General features: G+C 41.3%; 1 protein-coding gene across 1 annotated transcript; it reads left to right on the top strand.

The window, feature by feature from the left end:
• The first annotated feature begins 10921 nt into the window (after positions 1–10921).
• On the top strand, positions 10922–11248 carry LOC143537517 (uncharacterized). Its single transcript, XM_077031268.1, has one exon. It carries the CDS (start codon positions 10922–10924, stop codon positions 11246–11248), a length of 327 nt encoding a protein of 108 aa, XP_076887383.1.
• The last annotated feature ends 1869 nt before the right edge of the window (positions 11249–13117 follow it).

Here is a 13117-nt window from a genome sequence, read left to right as displayed (position 1 = left end):
CAAATAATCAAATAATAAACTAACCTAACTTGATAAAACAATTCAAAAGGAAGAACTAACTCGAACCACAACCGTATTCAATCGGGCGTGATTTGGTTGTTAGATTACGGTGCCATTAGTAATAAACGGAAAACAAAATTAATAATAAGCAATCGATCCATAATAGTTGGAATGACAACAGTCGATTAGTGTCAGATTCTGATAAATTTTGTGGCTACGACTTAGCCTATTATATATAAAAATATATTTAATAATTTCAAAACTAAAAGTTTATTCGGGTTTTTCGGGTTGACCCAAATCTTATAAATCAAACCCGAGAACCAACCCGAATTACTTCGGTTCGGGTTCGGGTTTGTCTTCTCGGGTTTGGGTTCTTCGAGTCGGGTTAGTTCGGGTTCGGGTAAGGGTTTTTTCGGGCCGGGTTTCGGTTTTCGGGTAAAAGTGACAGCCCTAATAGTGACATTTGGTATTTTTGTTCAAATGTTCTCAAAAATCCAATTAATAGTGGATCAATCACATCCCAACGTATTAATTACCACAAAGCATGCTAAGAATGTTCTTCAGTTTAAATACTTAAATAGTATAGTATTTAAACCAATATGTATTGAGCATGTTTCTTCAATCTACACAAGTATTGATCCATATGCTACAACACTCCTTCATCTCGTCTATTGCATGATTGTATGATAAATTTAATGTTTTGCTAATAATATATGTAATTGATGAAAATGGTTGTGTATTACGGTTTTCTAACGACTTGGAATATGGATTTTTAGTTTATGATATTATTAAAGTTGGATAAATTTTTAAAAATTATTAAACCCAAACCCGACCCGTTCAACCCGAAACGCGAACAAACCAAACTGATTTGGATTGGTTCTTGGGTCAATTTGTTTTGAGCTCCAACCCGAACAACCTAACCCAAACAACTTGAAACCCGAATAAAAACCTGAAGAACACCCCTACATATAGCTAAAGAAATGGTGGCCATTTTTGCCATCCTTAAATTCTTTAGTGGTCTCTTTAGTACTCTTATGCTGATGTGGCAGTCGTGATGCAATAATTCCACTTGCTATTTGGTTTCTTTCTCTTTTGCTATTCGGTATTTTTTTTTTGGTTGTTTTTTTCACCTTCAATATAAATTTAGACATTTATATACATCGAAATACAAAGTAACGGCAATAAGCGACTCCGCCAGGATTTTATGAATAGCAAAACTTTATAGATCTTGCCATCTTAGATTAATAACGTTACTATGTATGACCTGTTGAATTCGACTAAATAGCTCGATAAACTCATACAAAAATAAAACCAAAAGAGGTATTAAAACACCTGTTGGTTGTGAAAGCACATTTTTCATGTTTAATCACTTTACATAAAGCAATTTTTAAAGTAGTGTGAACACGATGAATTACAATTTCCATTTATTACAATGCATTGTTGATATTCTAATCTTTACATGTGTGTAGGTAATATATTTTGCTAGACCAATAAACAATTAAGAATGCTATATCATTGTGTAGGCAATATAAATTTTCAAGATATATAGAAAGTAATTGCCATTGACATCCAAAGTTCTATCACGTATAATTTTAATTTGGATAACTAATTACAACATTATAGAGGTAGGGTACCAAAAAGATCCAAATATCCTTAAGTATCACCCGCGTGTCAGAGGGAAGCTCCTCATATGCCACCCGCAGGACATATGAATCACCCGCATAACTTACCATGCGCGGAAGCATCAAGGCACCCTCAAAAGTCATCCGCATGGTAACATACCCACCCACTAAAATGACCGTAAGGCAATGCCACAGGACAGCTGTAATTAACCGATTACCTTCTAGAAGATTAATCACGATTGTTACTTGAGGAATACGTGACCTGTCAACCAATGAATAAAGGACAACTGGCCAGGTTGTTATAACTGTGCACATGGCCAGGGATTAACTCGTCATATCATAGGTGCCCATGTTGTTATATCCATGCACATGGGACGTATAGCTCAACCTATCACGTAAGAACATGCGTCCAGACGATTACGAGAGATATTCTAGAATGGGACAGCTGGCCCAATCATATTCCCACATCCTTCGGCTATAAATACTCTCTCAATCTGCATGAGGTATTCATTCACTCTCCACTATCTACTTAAATTACTTAAGTACTTTCTCTCCATCAGAACTGTACTTATACTCACGCCGGAGGGTGGTTACGGGAAGACCCCCCTCTTTTCCTTCCCGTAACAAGCTCACGGTGCTTGTTTTGCAGGTTTCTATCACTGGACTTCCGGGAGTTGTGCTCATATCGTAGTTGGTCAATATTTGTATCCTACTCTGTAGACTCATTAGATCTAGGATCCGTTTGAGGAATTGTATTGGTGTTTCTTCATTGGCGCCATCTGCTTTGGTGTTAGAATTACAATCGTTTTCTGTTGGTTTTTTGGTTCGTACGATATGAGTAAGCTTCCTGAAGGGCCGGCGGGATCCCCTGAACCTGTTTCATGTACTACAGAAACTGAAGAACTTGGAGGTTTTGCTTCAAGTGTCTTTGCACGTATCACGACACCTGGAAGTTCTACTCCAGGTGACCTAGGACATGTGACGGCACCATGTAACATTCGCTACTTTTCAAACCCGAAAACCCGACCCATTTTAAATTTTCGGTTTTGTGCTATTTAATATATATATATATATATATATATATATATATATATATATATATATATATTAAATTCATTTATGTATTTGTATTTGTATTCGTGGAACCGACCCGTTTTGTCATTTCAATGTATCTCTTTTTGAAAGTTAGCAATTTATATCTTGTTCAATGATTTAAAGTTCGTTTATGTTCACTTTCTATTCGTATTTTTCAATTAACGAATCTCCGAGCCTTAAAAGTTTATAAAATAATCAAGTTCCAACATATACGAGTGTAAAACATAAACCAACCAAAGATAATAAAGTATATAAAGTTTTTATCTAGATATATACATTTATAAAGTTCAAGGTTCAAGGATAAACAAAGTTTAAAAAATATTATAAAGATATTCGAAGTTCAAGGGCTTAAAGTGTAAATATAATTTAAAAATAAAATAATCAGCCCCAGCCCCTCCCGTCCCCATCCCCCCTCTCTCGTTTTTCCGACCGTCGGCTGCGGCGTTTCCGACGAAGCTCCAGCGACCCTCCATACGCGTATAAACGCTCCGTTTCAATCCGTTAATCATCCCAAACGTCGTCTCCACTAACTATAAGCAATAAATGTTATTAAATTCTCCATTAACAATCTAACTAATTCGTATTTAATACTAAATTCTCCGGATTATAATAAAAAGTTTATAAACTCGTATTAACATCAAACGAATCAATTGAAGCTATAGATAGCACCCTAATAATCTGTTAGAACTGCTACACCATAAAACTACATAAACAAACTGTTTTAGATCTTGAAATTGTCCTTATCATCTCGGTTCCGGCCGCCTCACAGTTCACCGTATTTCCGGCATCATTCAAGGTAATCGTTATATGGTTTTGATTCGTTTTAACCCGTCTAACAAAACCCCTAACCTTAATTAAACAAACATAGAACAGTTTAGAAAGATTGAACATCTAGGGTTTTGTGAGGAAGAAGATGAATATAATAATCTGTTTTTAAATTACAGTTTCCATTTTTTATCAATAATACTGAGTTGGTCTAGTGGTGGTGTATGCGTTGTGTGGTTATGGAGACCCGGGTTCGAACCCGGGTCACAGCAGACCCATTTAATATTTTTGAAAATCATTTTTATTAGATATAATAAATTAAATCTGTATTTATAAATCATACAAAATAAACAAAATTTGTTCTATAGTTAAATAAAAGTTGTTTTAATTTCCGTTAGCAATTTTTGTTCAAATATCAACTTTTACAAACCCAAACAGCTCGTTAAAACTCGTTAAATAATTATATAGATAATATATATATAGTGTCGTTGTAACTTTATAAATTCTAAATCAACAAAAGGTCTATACTAAAATAAAACATACCGGTAACGTAAAATTCCTTAAATATTATTAATCTCGTAAATAATATTATAATAACTTGACAAAACCCGTTTGATTTAAATATTAATATACTCTAAAATGTGTAACAATATATATATATATAAAGATGTATGAACTATAAAACCGACGTAATATTCCATTAAATTAGTTAGTAATTCTCGTGTTCTTGTTATTTTAGCTTGTGAGATTCGATCGTTTGGTTTCATACAACGCGCTTTCCGTTTCATTTTCAAGTTTGTCATCCCAATTCAAATGTGAGTTTCTCACACCCCCTTTTTACCTTTTTTAACTATTTTGGGGTAACATATATATCCTATCAACAATTCAATTTCATTTATTCATTATTTACAAACTACAATTCGCTGCATGGACTTGTGTGTTTACTTGTTACTTGCTACAAATTACTTGCTCATGGATTACTTCAAGGTAGTATGATCATACCCCCCCCCCCCTTTGCGCTCAATACATTTGTTGTTATGAGTGGAAAAGGGCCTCATTATCCGAGTACGTTAGTGCACAATCCCAACTGGAAAGGACCTTACTTGCGCTTATCTGAGTACGCTGGTGCACAATCCCCGTTGGAAATGACTGTACTTGCTCATTTACACTTGTTCATGGAACTGTATGATTTTTTTGTACGTATATCAAAACTTGTGTTAACTCACCAACTATTCATTTAGTTGACTTTATTTTACATATATATATGTTATAGGTACAATTATTAGAGGATGAAACGGAGATGACATATTAATAAATTGACAAGTTGATTGTTATTGTATTTTCCTTGTATTTCTTGTTACAAACTTGTGTACTTGATGTTTAAATTAATTAATGATAATATTGTCACTTAATAGTGTCACATGTGTTTTGGGCAATCTGTACGTCACAATCGGGCGTATTCCGCTTTAGCCGGGGTGTTACACACCAGGAGGTCCTACTCCAACGGACCTAGGGCATGTCACGGCGCCAGAAGGTTCCAACTGTGGTAACCTAGGGTGAATCACAAGAGAAACTCGCCGGACGCATACAAAATTAGGTTTAGAAGACGATTCTGATGATTCTGAACCAGCGAGAACTCATCATCGTGGCTCCAAAGCTAGGGTTCCCTTGTCTCCCGATGAGTGGTTCCGTATTCAGCAAGAGAATGTTGTAGCCGAGTATGAGCGTAGAGTACGTGAAGAACGACTCCATGCTCGTACTCTGAGTTTTGATGAATCTCCCAGGAAGTCTCTCTCCCTTCCTGCAAAAGTGAGGATGAGCCAGATCCGTCACAGTGTTCAGATGCAGAGAGACCATAGGGTAGTTTGGAGAAGGGATGACCGTCCTCGTATGGTCATGCGTGTGCCATCTCACTTAGACAGATATGACAGTTACGATCCATCATATCGTCAAGGTGATATCAGTTACTACAACGGCGATAGCATACTTCCTTTAAATGAAGGAACTAGCCGTCCGCAGGCGGTCGTTCACCAGGCGGGTTATCACAGTGACGCGGAGGAGGACTTTACCAAGCCGTATCGTCCCACAGCTTTCGCTGAAAATCAAAGTTTATTGCACGTATTGCAACTTCCCCATTCCCGGTCAACGCGAAAATCCCAACATCTGTAGGGAAATACGATGGGATGACTAATCCCATTGATCGCTTACTGAACTTTATGGCGGTAAGAGGAAAAAACTTCCCTACTGGTGCCACATGTTCGCATTAACATTCACTGGTGCAGCACGGGAGTGGTTTGAGAAACTTCCGGACGGACAAATCAAGAGCTGGGATGACTTTGTAGCCAAATTTTCCCAGCACTTTAGTCAGCAGAAAAAACACACTCTTGATCCGTCTGAAATATTGGACATGGTTAGGCGGAATAATGAGTCTATTGAGGACTTCATTACCCAGTTTAACAATGAAAGTATCAATATCGGCGGTGTGAGTGAAGACATGTTGCGGGGAGCCTTCCGCAAAAATGAAAAGAGTGATGAATTGATTTGGACCCTGACTGGAAGGGATGGAATGCTCACGTCTTGGGATGAAATTATGTCCGCGGAGAAGTTATTCGCAAGGACTCAAAAGACTTTGGCAACCAATAACCAAAAGCAAAATCTAAAAGTTGAATTCCAGACTCTGCGGCCGAACAAACAGGCGAAAGGGACGATTTGGTCAAGGCTCCAATCCTCTGCAGAACCATCAAAACAATTTGATGCCAGATCTTTGATTGGTAACAAAAATAAGGCAAATTCTTCAGCGCGGGTCAACAATAACTGGACCCCACTGTCGAAGACTCCTGCTGAAATCCTCACCACAGAAAACATGAATTTCAGGAAGCCACAACCAGTCTGAAGGAGATCGTTCCTTGATGCTAAGAAACACTGTTCGTTTCATGATGACATAGGTCATAATACGAACGAGTGCATAGCTTTGATAAATGAAATTGAGGCGGCTGTGAAGTCAAGGAAACTTGGACATTTGATCAAAGTTGCAAGATCAGGGACTGGTAAAGCTCCGGCGCGAGATAACCAAGGCCCGCCCAAGAAACAAGTTAAAGACTTGAACGTCCATATGATCCAAGGTGGATATAAAGTGGGAGGAAAGAGAAGAGAATTCGATGATGAAGAATGGAAAAATGAGCCGGTAATCTTCCCGCGGGTCAGAGGAGGAACTTGCAACAAGAACCCTCTAATAATCACTGCCCTCGTGGGCCATTATCGTTCGCATTACGTATTTTTTGACACGGGCAACACATCTGACAAAATGTAAGAACAGTGCTTTAAGCAGTTGGATGAGGACGACAAGGTGAGATTGAAACTGATTCATGCACCTGTGTCGGGTTTTGGAAGTGAAGTGATGCACCCGCGTGGGGCGATATCGTTCCTGGTTACTCATAGTGACAAGACTCATTCAAGAACTGAGGATGTCGAATTTTTGGTTCTACCAGTAACATCGAAGCATGACATCATTCTGGGTCGTGAAGCGATTGGCAATTTTAATGCCCATCCTTCTACAGCACACGATGCGGTAGGAGTCCAGACCCGCACTTGTGTGGCTATTATTCACATTAATCTCCATTGCTTCACAGCAGAAAGTTCGAAACCCAGCAAGGTTCCAAAGCAAGTTCGGAGGACCGAGCCCGAAAAATGGGTATTAAACAAGAAATTACTGGATCAAACTGTGACATCGGGTCCGCTATCTCCGAGATAGTGCGGACATTCTTGAAGCAATTATTGTAACACCCTTGGCAAACACAGCATCGTCCCACTCTTAGGCAAATTCCACATTGGCCGTGGACAAGAGAGATCCTTGGTTCATAAGTAAGTGTCTTGCCTCTTCAATCACCAACCAATTTTGGGCTTAGTTGGCTGTGGAGCACATGAATACTCCACGGTTAAGCGTTCCTAGGTGGAAGTAGTACTAGGATGGGTGACCTCCTGGGAAGTCTCCATCTGGACAACCAAAAACAAATCCGTGAGCTCTTCGTGGGCAAAGCAGACAATGTTGGTGGTGCAAGGGGCCCGATGTTACAGGTGGTATCAAAGCCACTCTTGTACCGTTCGGGATGATGGGACACGCCTCATCGAGGACGATGTGTCCAAGGGGGGCTTGTTTATAACACCCTGGAAACACAATATCGTCCCACTCATAGGCAAATCCCACATCGGCCGTGGACAAGAGAGATCTTTGGTTCATAAGTAAATGTCTTGCCTCTTCAATCACCAACGCGTTTTGGGCTTAGTTGGCTGTGGAGCACATGAATACTCCACGGTTCAGTGTGCTTAGGTGGAAGTAGCACTAGGATGGGTGACCTCCTGGGAAGTCTCCATCTGGGCAACCAAAAACAAACCCGTGAGCTCTTCGTGGGCTGAGCGGACAATATTGGTGGTGCGAGGGGCCGGATGTTACAGGTGGTATCAAAGCCACTCTTGTGTCGTTCGGGATGATGGGACACGCCTCATCGAGGATGATGAGTCCAAAGGGGGCTTGTTTGTAAAACCCTTGGCAAACACAACATTGTCCCACTCTTAGGAAAATCCCACATCGGCCGTGAACAAGAGAGATCTTTGGTTTATAAGTAAATGTCTTGCCTCTTAAATCACCAACGCATTTTGGGCTTAGTTGGCTGTGGAGAACATGAATACTCCATGGTTAAGCGTGCTTAGGTGGAAGTACTACTAGGATGGGTGACCTCCTGGGAAGTCTCAATCTGGGCAACCAAAAACAAATCCGTGAGCTCTTCGGGCAGAGCGGATAATATTGGTGGTGCGAGGGGATGGATGTTACAGGTGGTATCAAAGCCACTCTTGTGTCGTTCGGGATGATGGGACACGCCTCATCGAGGAAGATGAGTCCAAAGGGGGGGTTGTTTGTAACACCCTTAGCAAACACAACATCGTCCCACTCTTAGGCAAATCCCACATCGGCCGTGGACAAGAGAGATCCTTGGTTCATAAGTAAATGTCTTGCCTCTTCAATCACCAACGCATTTTGGGCTTAGTTGGCTGTGGAGCACATGAATACTCCACGGTTAAGCGTACTTAGGTGGAAGTAGTACTAGGATGGGTGACCTCCTGGGAAGTCTCCATCTGGGAAACCAAAAACAAATCCGTGAGCTCTTCGTGGGCAGAGCAGACATTATTGGTGGTGCGAGGGGCCGGATGTTACAGGTGGTATCAAAGCCACTCTTGTGCCGTTCGGAATGATTGGACACGCCTCATTTAGGACGATGAGTCCAAAGGGGGGTTGTTTGTAACACCCTTGGCAAACACAACATTTTCCCACTCTTAGGCAAATCCCACATCAGCCGTGGACAAGAGAGATCCTTGGTTCATATGTAAATGTCTTGCCTCTTCAATCACCAACGCGTTTTGGGCTTAGTTGGCTGTGGAGCACATGAATACTCCACAGTTAAGCGTGCTTAGGTGGAAGTAGTACTAGGATGGGTGACCTCCTGGGAAGTCTCCATCTGGACAACCAAAAACAAATCCGTGAGCTCTTCGTGGGCAGAGCGGACAATATTGTTGGTGCGACGGGCTGGATGTTACAATTATTGACAAGGAATATCGATATCTTTGCATGGCAGTCCGTCGCACCAACAATAACGTTTACTCTAATAGTTCATAAAAAGCGTAAGATGGGTCCGGAACAAACCAAAGCAATGAACGAATAAGTCCAGGACCAGACTTGGGTAGCCAATCCAGTCATTGTCCCCAAAAGCAACGAGACATGGCGAATGTGCATAGACTTCAAATATTTGAACAAGGCGTGTCCCAAAGATTGTTATCCATTTCCGGAAATCGATCTCAAAGTCGATGTTGTAGCCCCATTCAAGTTCAAATCTTTTCTCGATGCCTGCAAAGGCTGTCATCAGATCCGCATGGCGGCGGGCTATGAAGATAAGACAGCGTTTCGTACAGACCAAGGCACATTCTGTTACATGATGATGCCCTTTGGTTTAAAAAACGCAGGTGCTACTTATCAACGATTGATGGACGAGGCATTTAAAGAGCAAATTAGTCAAAACTTGGAAGTGTATATGGATGATCTGGTGATCAAGAGCATTGAGGAAGATCATATGCTTCAGGATATAGAAGAAACATTTGAGACATTAAGACAGATTAACATGAAACTGAATCCAGCCAAGTGCTCCTTTGGGATGGAAGAGGGAAAGTTTTTGGGCGTCATCGTAACAGGTGCGGGCTTCAAAGATAATCTAAATAAGGTTCAGGTGGTGGCCGGCATACCTTCACCTTCCTCCCTCAAGGAAGTACAGACACTTAATGGAAGGTTGGTGGCATTGAACAGATTTTTAGCTAACCATGCGGCTAAGTCTTATCCGTTTGTCTCGACTCTGAGAAATTTTCTCAAGAAGGCACACTTTAAGTGGACCGCGGAGGCTGAACAAGCATTCTTGGAGGTCAAAAAGTGCTTAATGAAGTTACCTACCCTAACAGCACCACATGCAGGAGAACCTTTGACACTGTACTTGTCGGCATCTGATATCGCCATTTGGGCCGTACCACTGATTAACAGAAAGAATGTTCAAACGCCAATCTATTATGTCAGTAGGACGTTGACAGACCCAGAAACCAGGTACTCGATGCTCGAGAAACTGTTCCTGGCGCTGGTCTATGCTACCAGGCGGCTCCGCAGGTATTTCCAAAGTCATCCCACTAACGTGTTGAAGGGATACTAACTCAAGAACGTATTGAGAAAGCCGGAATTGTCTGGGCGATTGGCGAAATGAGCCATCGAACTGGGTGAACATGCAATTGAATATAAACCCAGACCAGCAATTAAAGGGCAAGTGTTGGCAGACTTCGTCACAGAGGTTCCACAACATAAAGAAAAATAATGTTTAGTTGAATAGCAGCCCCAAGTACCTCCTGAACAAGGACAAGTTTGGTCATTGTTTACTGATGAAGCTTCCAGCAACGAGGGATCTGGTGCAGGACTTAGGCTAGTCAATCCCGAAGGTCATGAGTTTACTTACGCTATCTAGTTAGACTTCAAAAGTATTAACAATGAGGAGGAATACAAAGCCTTTCTGGCAGGCCTACAAATAGCTAAGAAACTTGGGGTGAGACACCTGGAAGCGCGGGTGGACTCTATGTTAATCGCTGGACAAATTAATGGAACTTATGAAGCAAAAAATGATGTAATGGCTTCGTACTTGTCACAAGCGAAGTACTTGATCCTCCAATTCTCTTAATGTAAAGTAATTCATATCAAGAGAAGCGAGAACAAGTCAGCGGATGCACTTAGAAAGTTCCCGTCAACAAAATTTGAGCACTTGGATAAGGACATTCGTGTTGAGGTCCTAGATCACCCGTCCGTCATGTAGAATCAAGTCCTGGTAATTCAGACAGGAGTAGAATCTTGGATGACGTTAATCATGGCCTATTTGTCATCAGGAATTCTATCAGAAGAGAAGGCCGCGGCTCGAAAGATAAGACACAAGGCCTTGAACTACCAAATGCAAGAGGGCGTCTTGTATAAACGATCCTTCCTTGGTCAAATTTTGAGATGTGTGGATGCCGAGGACGCGAATTACTTGATCATGGAAGTTCATGAAGGCATTTGTGGTCTTCACGCGGGCCCAGGAATGGTCGTAGCAAAACTCATGAACGCCGGGTACTACTGGCCGGGAATGCATATAGATGCTGAACAAGAAATCAGGAAATGTGACTCTTGTCAACGTCATGCTCCCAATACGCTATGACCGAAGAATGAACTTGTACCAGTAAATTCCGCTTGGCCGTTCCAAAAATGGGCCATTGACATCATGGGACCTTTCCCCGAAGCCCCGGGATGTGTTAAATTTTTAATCGTGGCCATTGATTACTTCACCAAGTGGGTGGAAGCCAAACCAGTCGCATCCATTACGGCATTAAGTGTCAAGAAATTCCTTTGGGAATTCATAATTTGTCGATTTTTTCTTCCGCTAGAACTTGTGAGTGACAATGGGACTCAGTTTGCGGATAGCGGGTTACAAGAGTGGTTGAAAGAACTTCATGTTATCCAGATCTTCACATCTGTGGCCCATCCGCAAGCCAACGGTCAGGTTAAACAGACCAACCGAACAATCAAGGGATTAAAGCAAGATTAGGTACTAAACGAACAGGCTGGGTTGACGAATTGCCTCATGTACTATGGGCCTTTTGGATTCTGAAGAATTCAAGTAATTCTGAAACGCCGTTCAGTTTAACCTATGGCACTGAAGCCATGATCCCGGCTGAAATCGTGGTTCCATCCGCACGAACTCTGATGATCTATGATAACGACAAAGAGTTGTGAACGAACCTCAACCTCCTTGAAGAAAGGAGGGAGTTAGCACTGATCCGCGAGAATAACTACAAACGTCAATTGCAAAAATACTATGACTCGCGAGTCCAGAAGTGTACCTTTGATTTGGGAGACTTCATTTTCCACAACAATGAGGCATCTGGCGAAGGGCCTCTGGGAAAATTGGCCGCAACATGGGAAGGCCCTTACAAGATTAAAGAAGTACTGTCCAAGTGTGCTTACAGGTTAGAGAAGTTGGACGGGTCTGAGGTCCCCAAAACATGGAATGTGACAGTTGAAAAAGTGTTACATTTAACAAGACTTGTTATTTACTTTTTATTTTGGCCTATGTGCCTAGTAGACTAGTAGAACGACATCTAATGTCTTGTCTTAGCTTGTAATTCAGTTTGGCTTACGCCCTTTTTAATGGAAATTTTTACTAATCCTACATTTCAATTTTATGTAATGTACATATTCTGTTCCGCATACCAAAAGGACTTGTATGATTTTACAGCGGGACATCACGTAATCCTTTATTGACAAACAAGAAGATCCTGCAAATACTTATATTATAAAGAATAAGACAAAGTATACCGGATGGAACAAAACTTCTTATTTATGTCAAAAGGGATTACAAGGGTTTTAATGATGATTACAAGAAATATGAACATATACGTTTTATAAAAAAAAATGTAATTACAATGCCGCATCTTCGTCTTCCTCATCTTCTTGGGCTTCACCATCAGTTGCAAGAAGGGCCTTCAACTGATCAATCCCATCTTCTTTGTCCGCGAGTTTGGCGGTGTCCTGGCCATGCATGGAATATTCCTCAAAAGGTATTTTCTCTTCTGCGAATTGAAAACCCTCTTGAAAGCCCGTCTGGCGACCAGCCTGAGAAGACGCGACCAACAGCGTCGCGAGACAATTTCCAAGTTCACCACCCTTCCGGATGTGGGCGATTACCTGTTAAAATATCAGATATGAACAAGTGTTTTGGATATGATTATTTACCTTAACATAGTTCAAAACGAAGAAAGGCTTACCTGGGAAAATCCTTCCGCCAACAACCATTTTTGGTCCGCCTTGGCTCGGACAAGATCCATTTTATGCCCAACACACTCCAAGGCTTGCTCCCTGTTCTTGGCAGCCAGAGCAGCAAGGCTTTCATCCTTAGCGGATGATTCAGCTTTCAAAGTCTCCATAGAGGCTTTGTACTCATCCAATTGCTGCTGAAGGGCAGCGGTGGCGTCTTCAGCGATTGAGCGGCGGGCTTTCTCTGCCTCTAATTCCGTTATCGCATCCGCTA

Source organism: Bidens hawaiensis, unplaced genomic scaffold (genome assembly GCF_021521415.1).
Source record: "Bidens hawaiensis isolate Kalapana, Puna unplaced genomic scaffold, B.hawaiensis_p1.1 tig00011225_1, whole genome shotgun sequence".
Taxonomy (NCBI): domain Eukaryota; kingdom Viridiplantae; phylum Streptophyta; class Magnoliopsida; order Asterales; family Asteraceae; genus Bidens; species Bidens hawaiensis.
This window is presented reverse-complemented; position numbering and strand designations above follow the sequence as displayed.

What these genes read in the sequence shown, in the direction of transcription:
- LOC143537517 (XM_077031268.1), top strand. Translation starts at nt 10,922, where the DNA reads ATGGCCTATTTGTCATCAGGAATTCTATCAGAAGAGAAGGCCGCGGCT.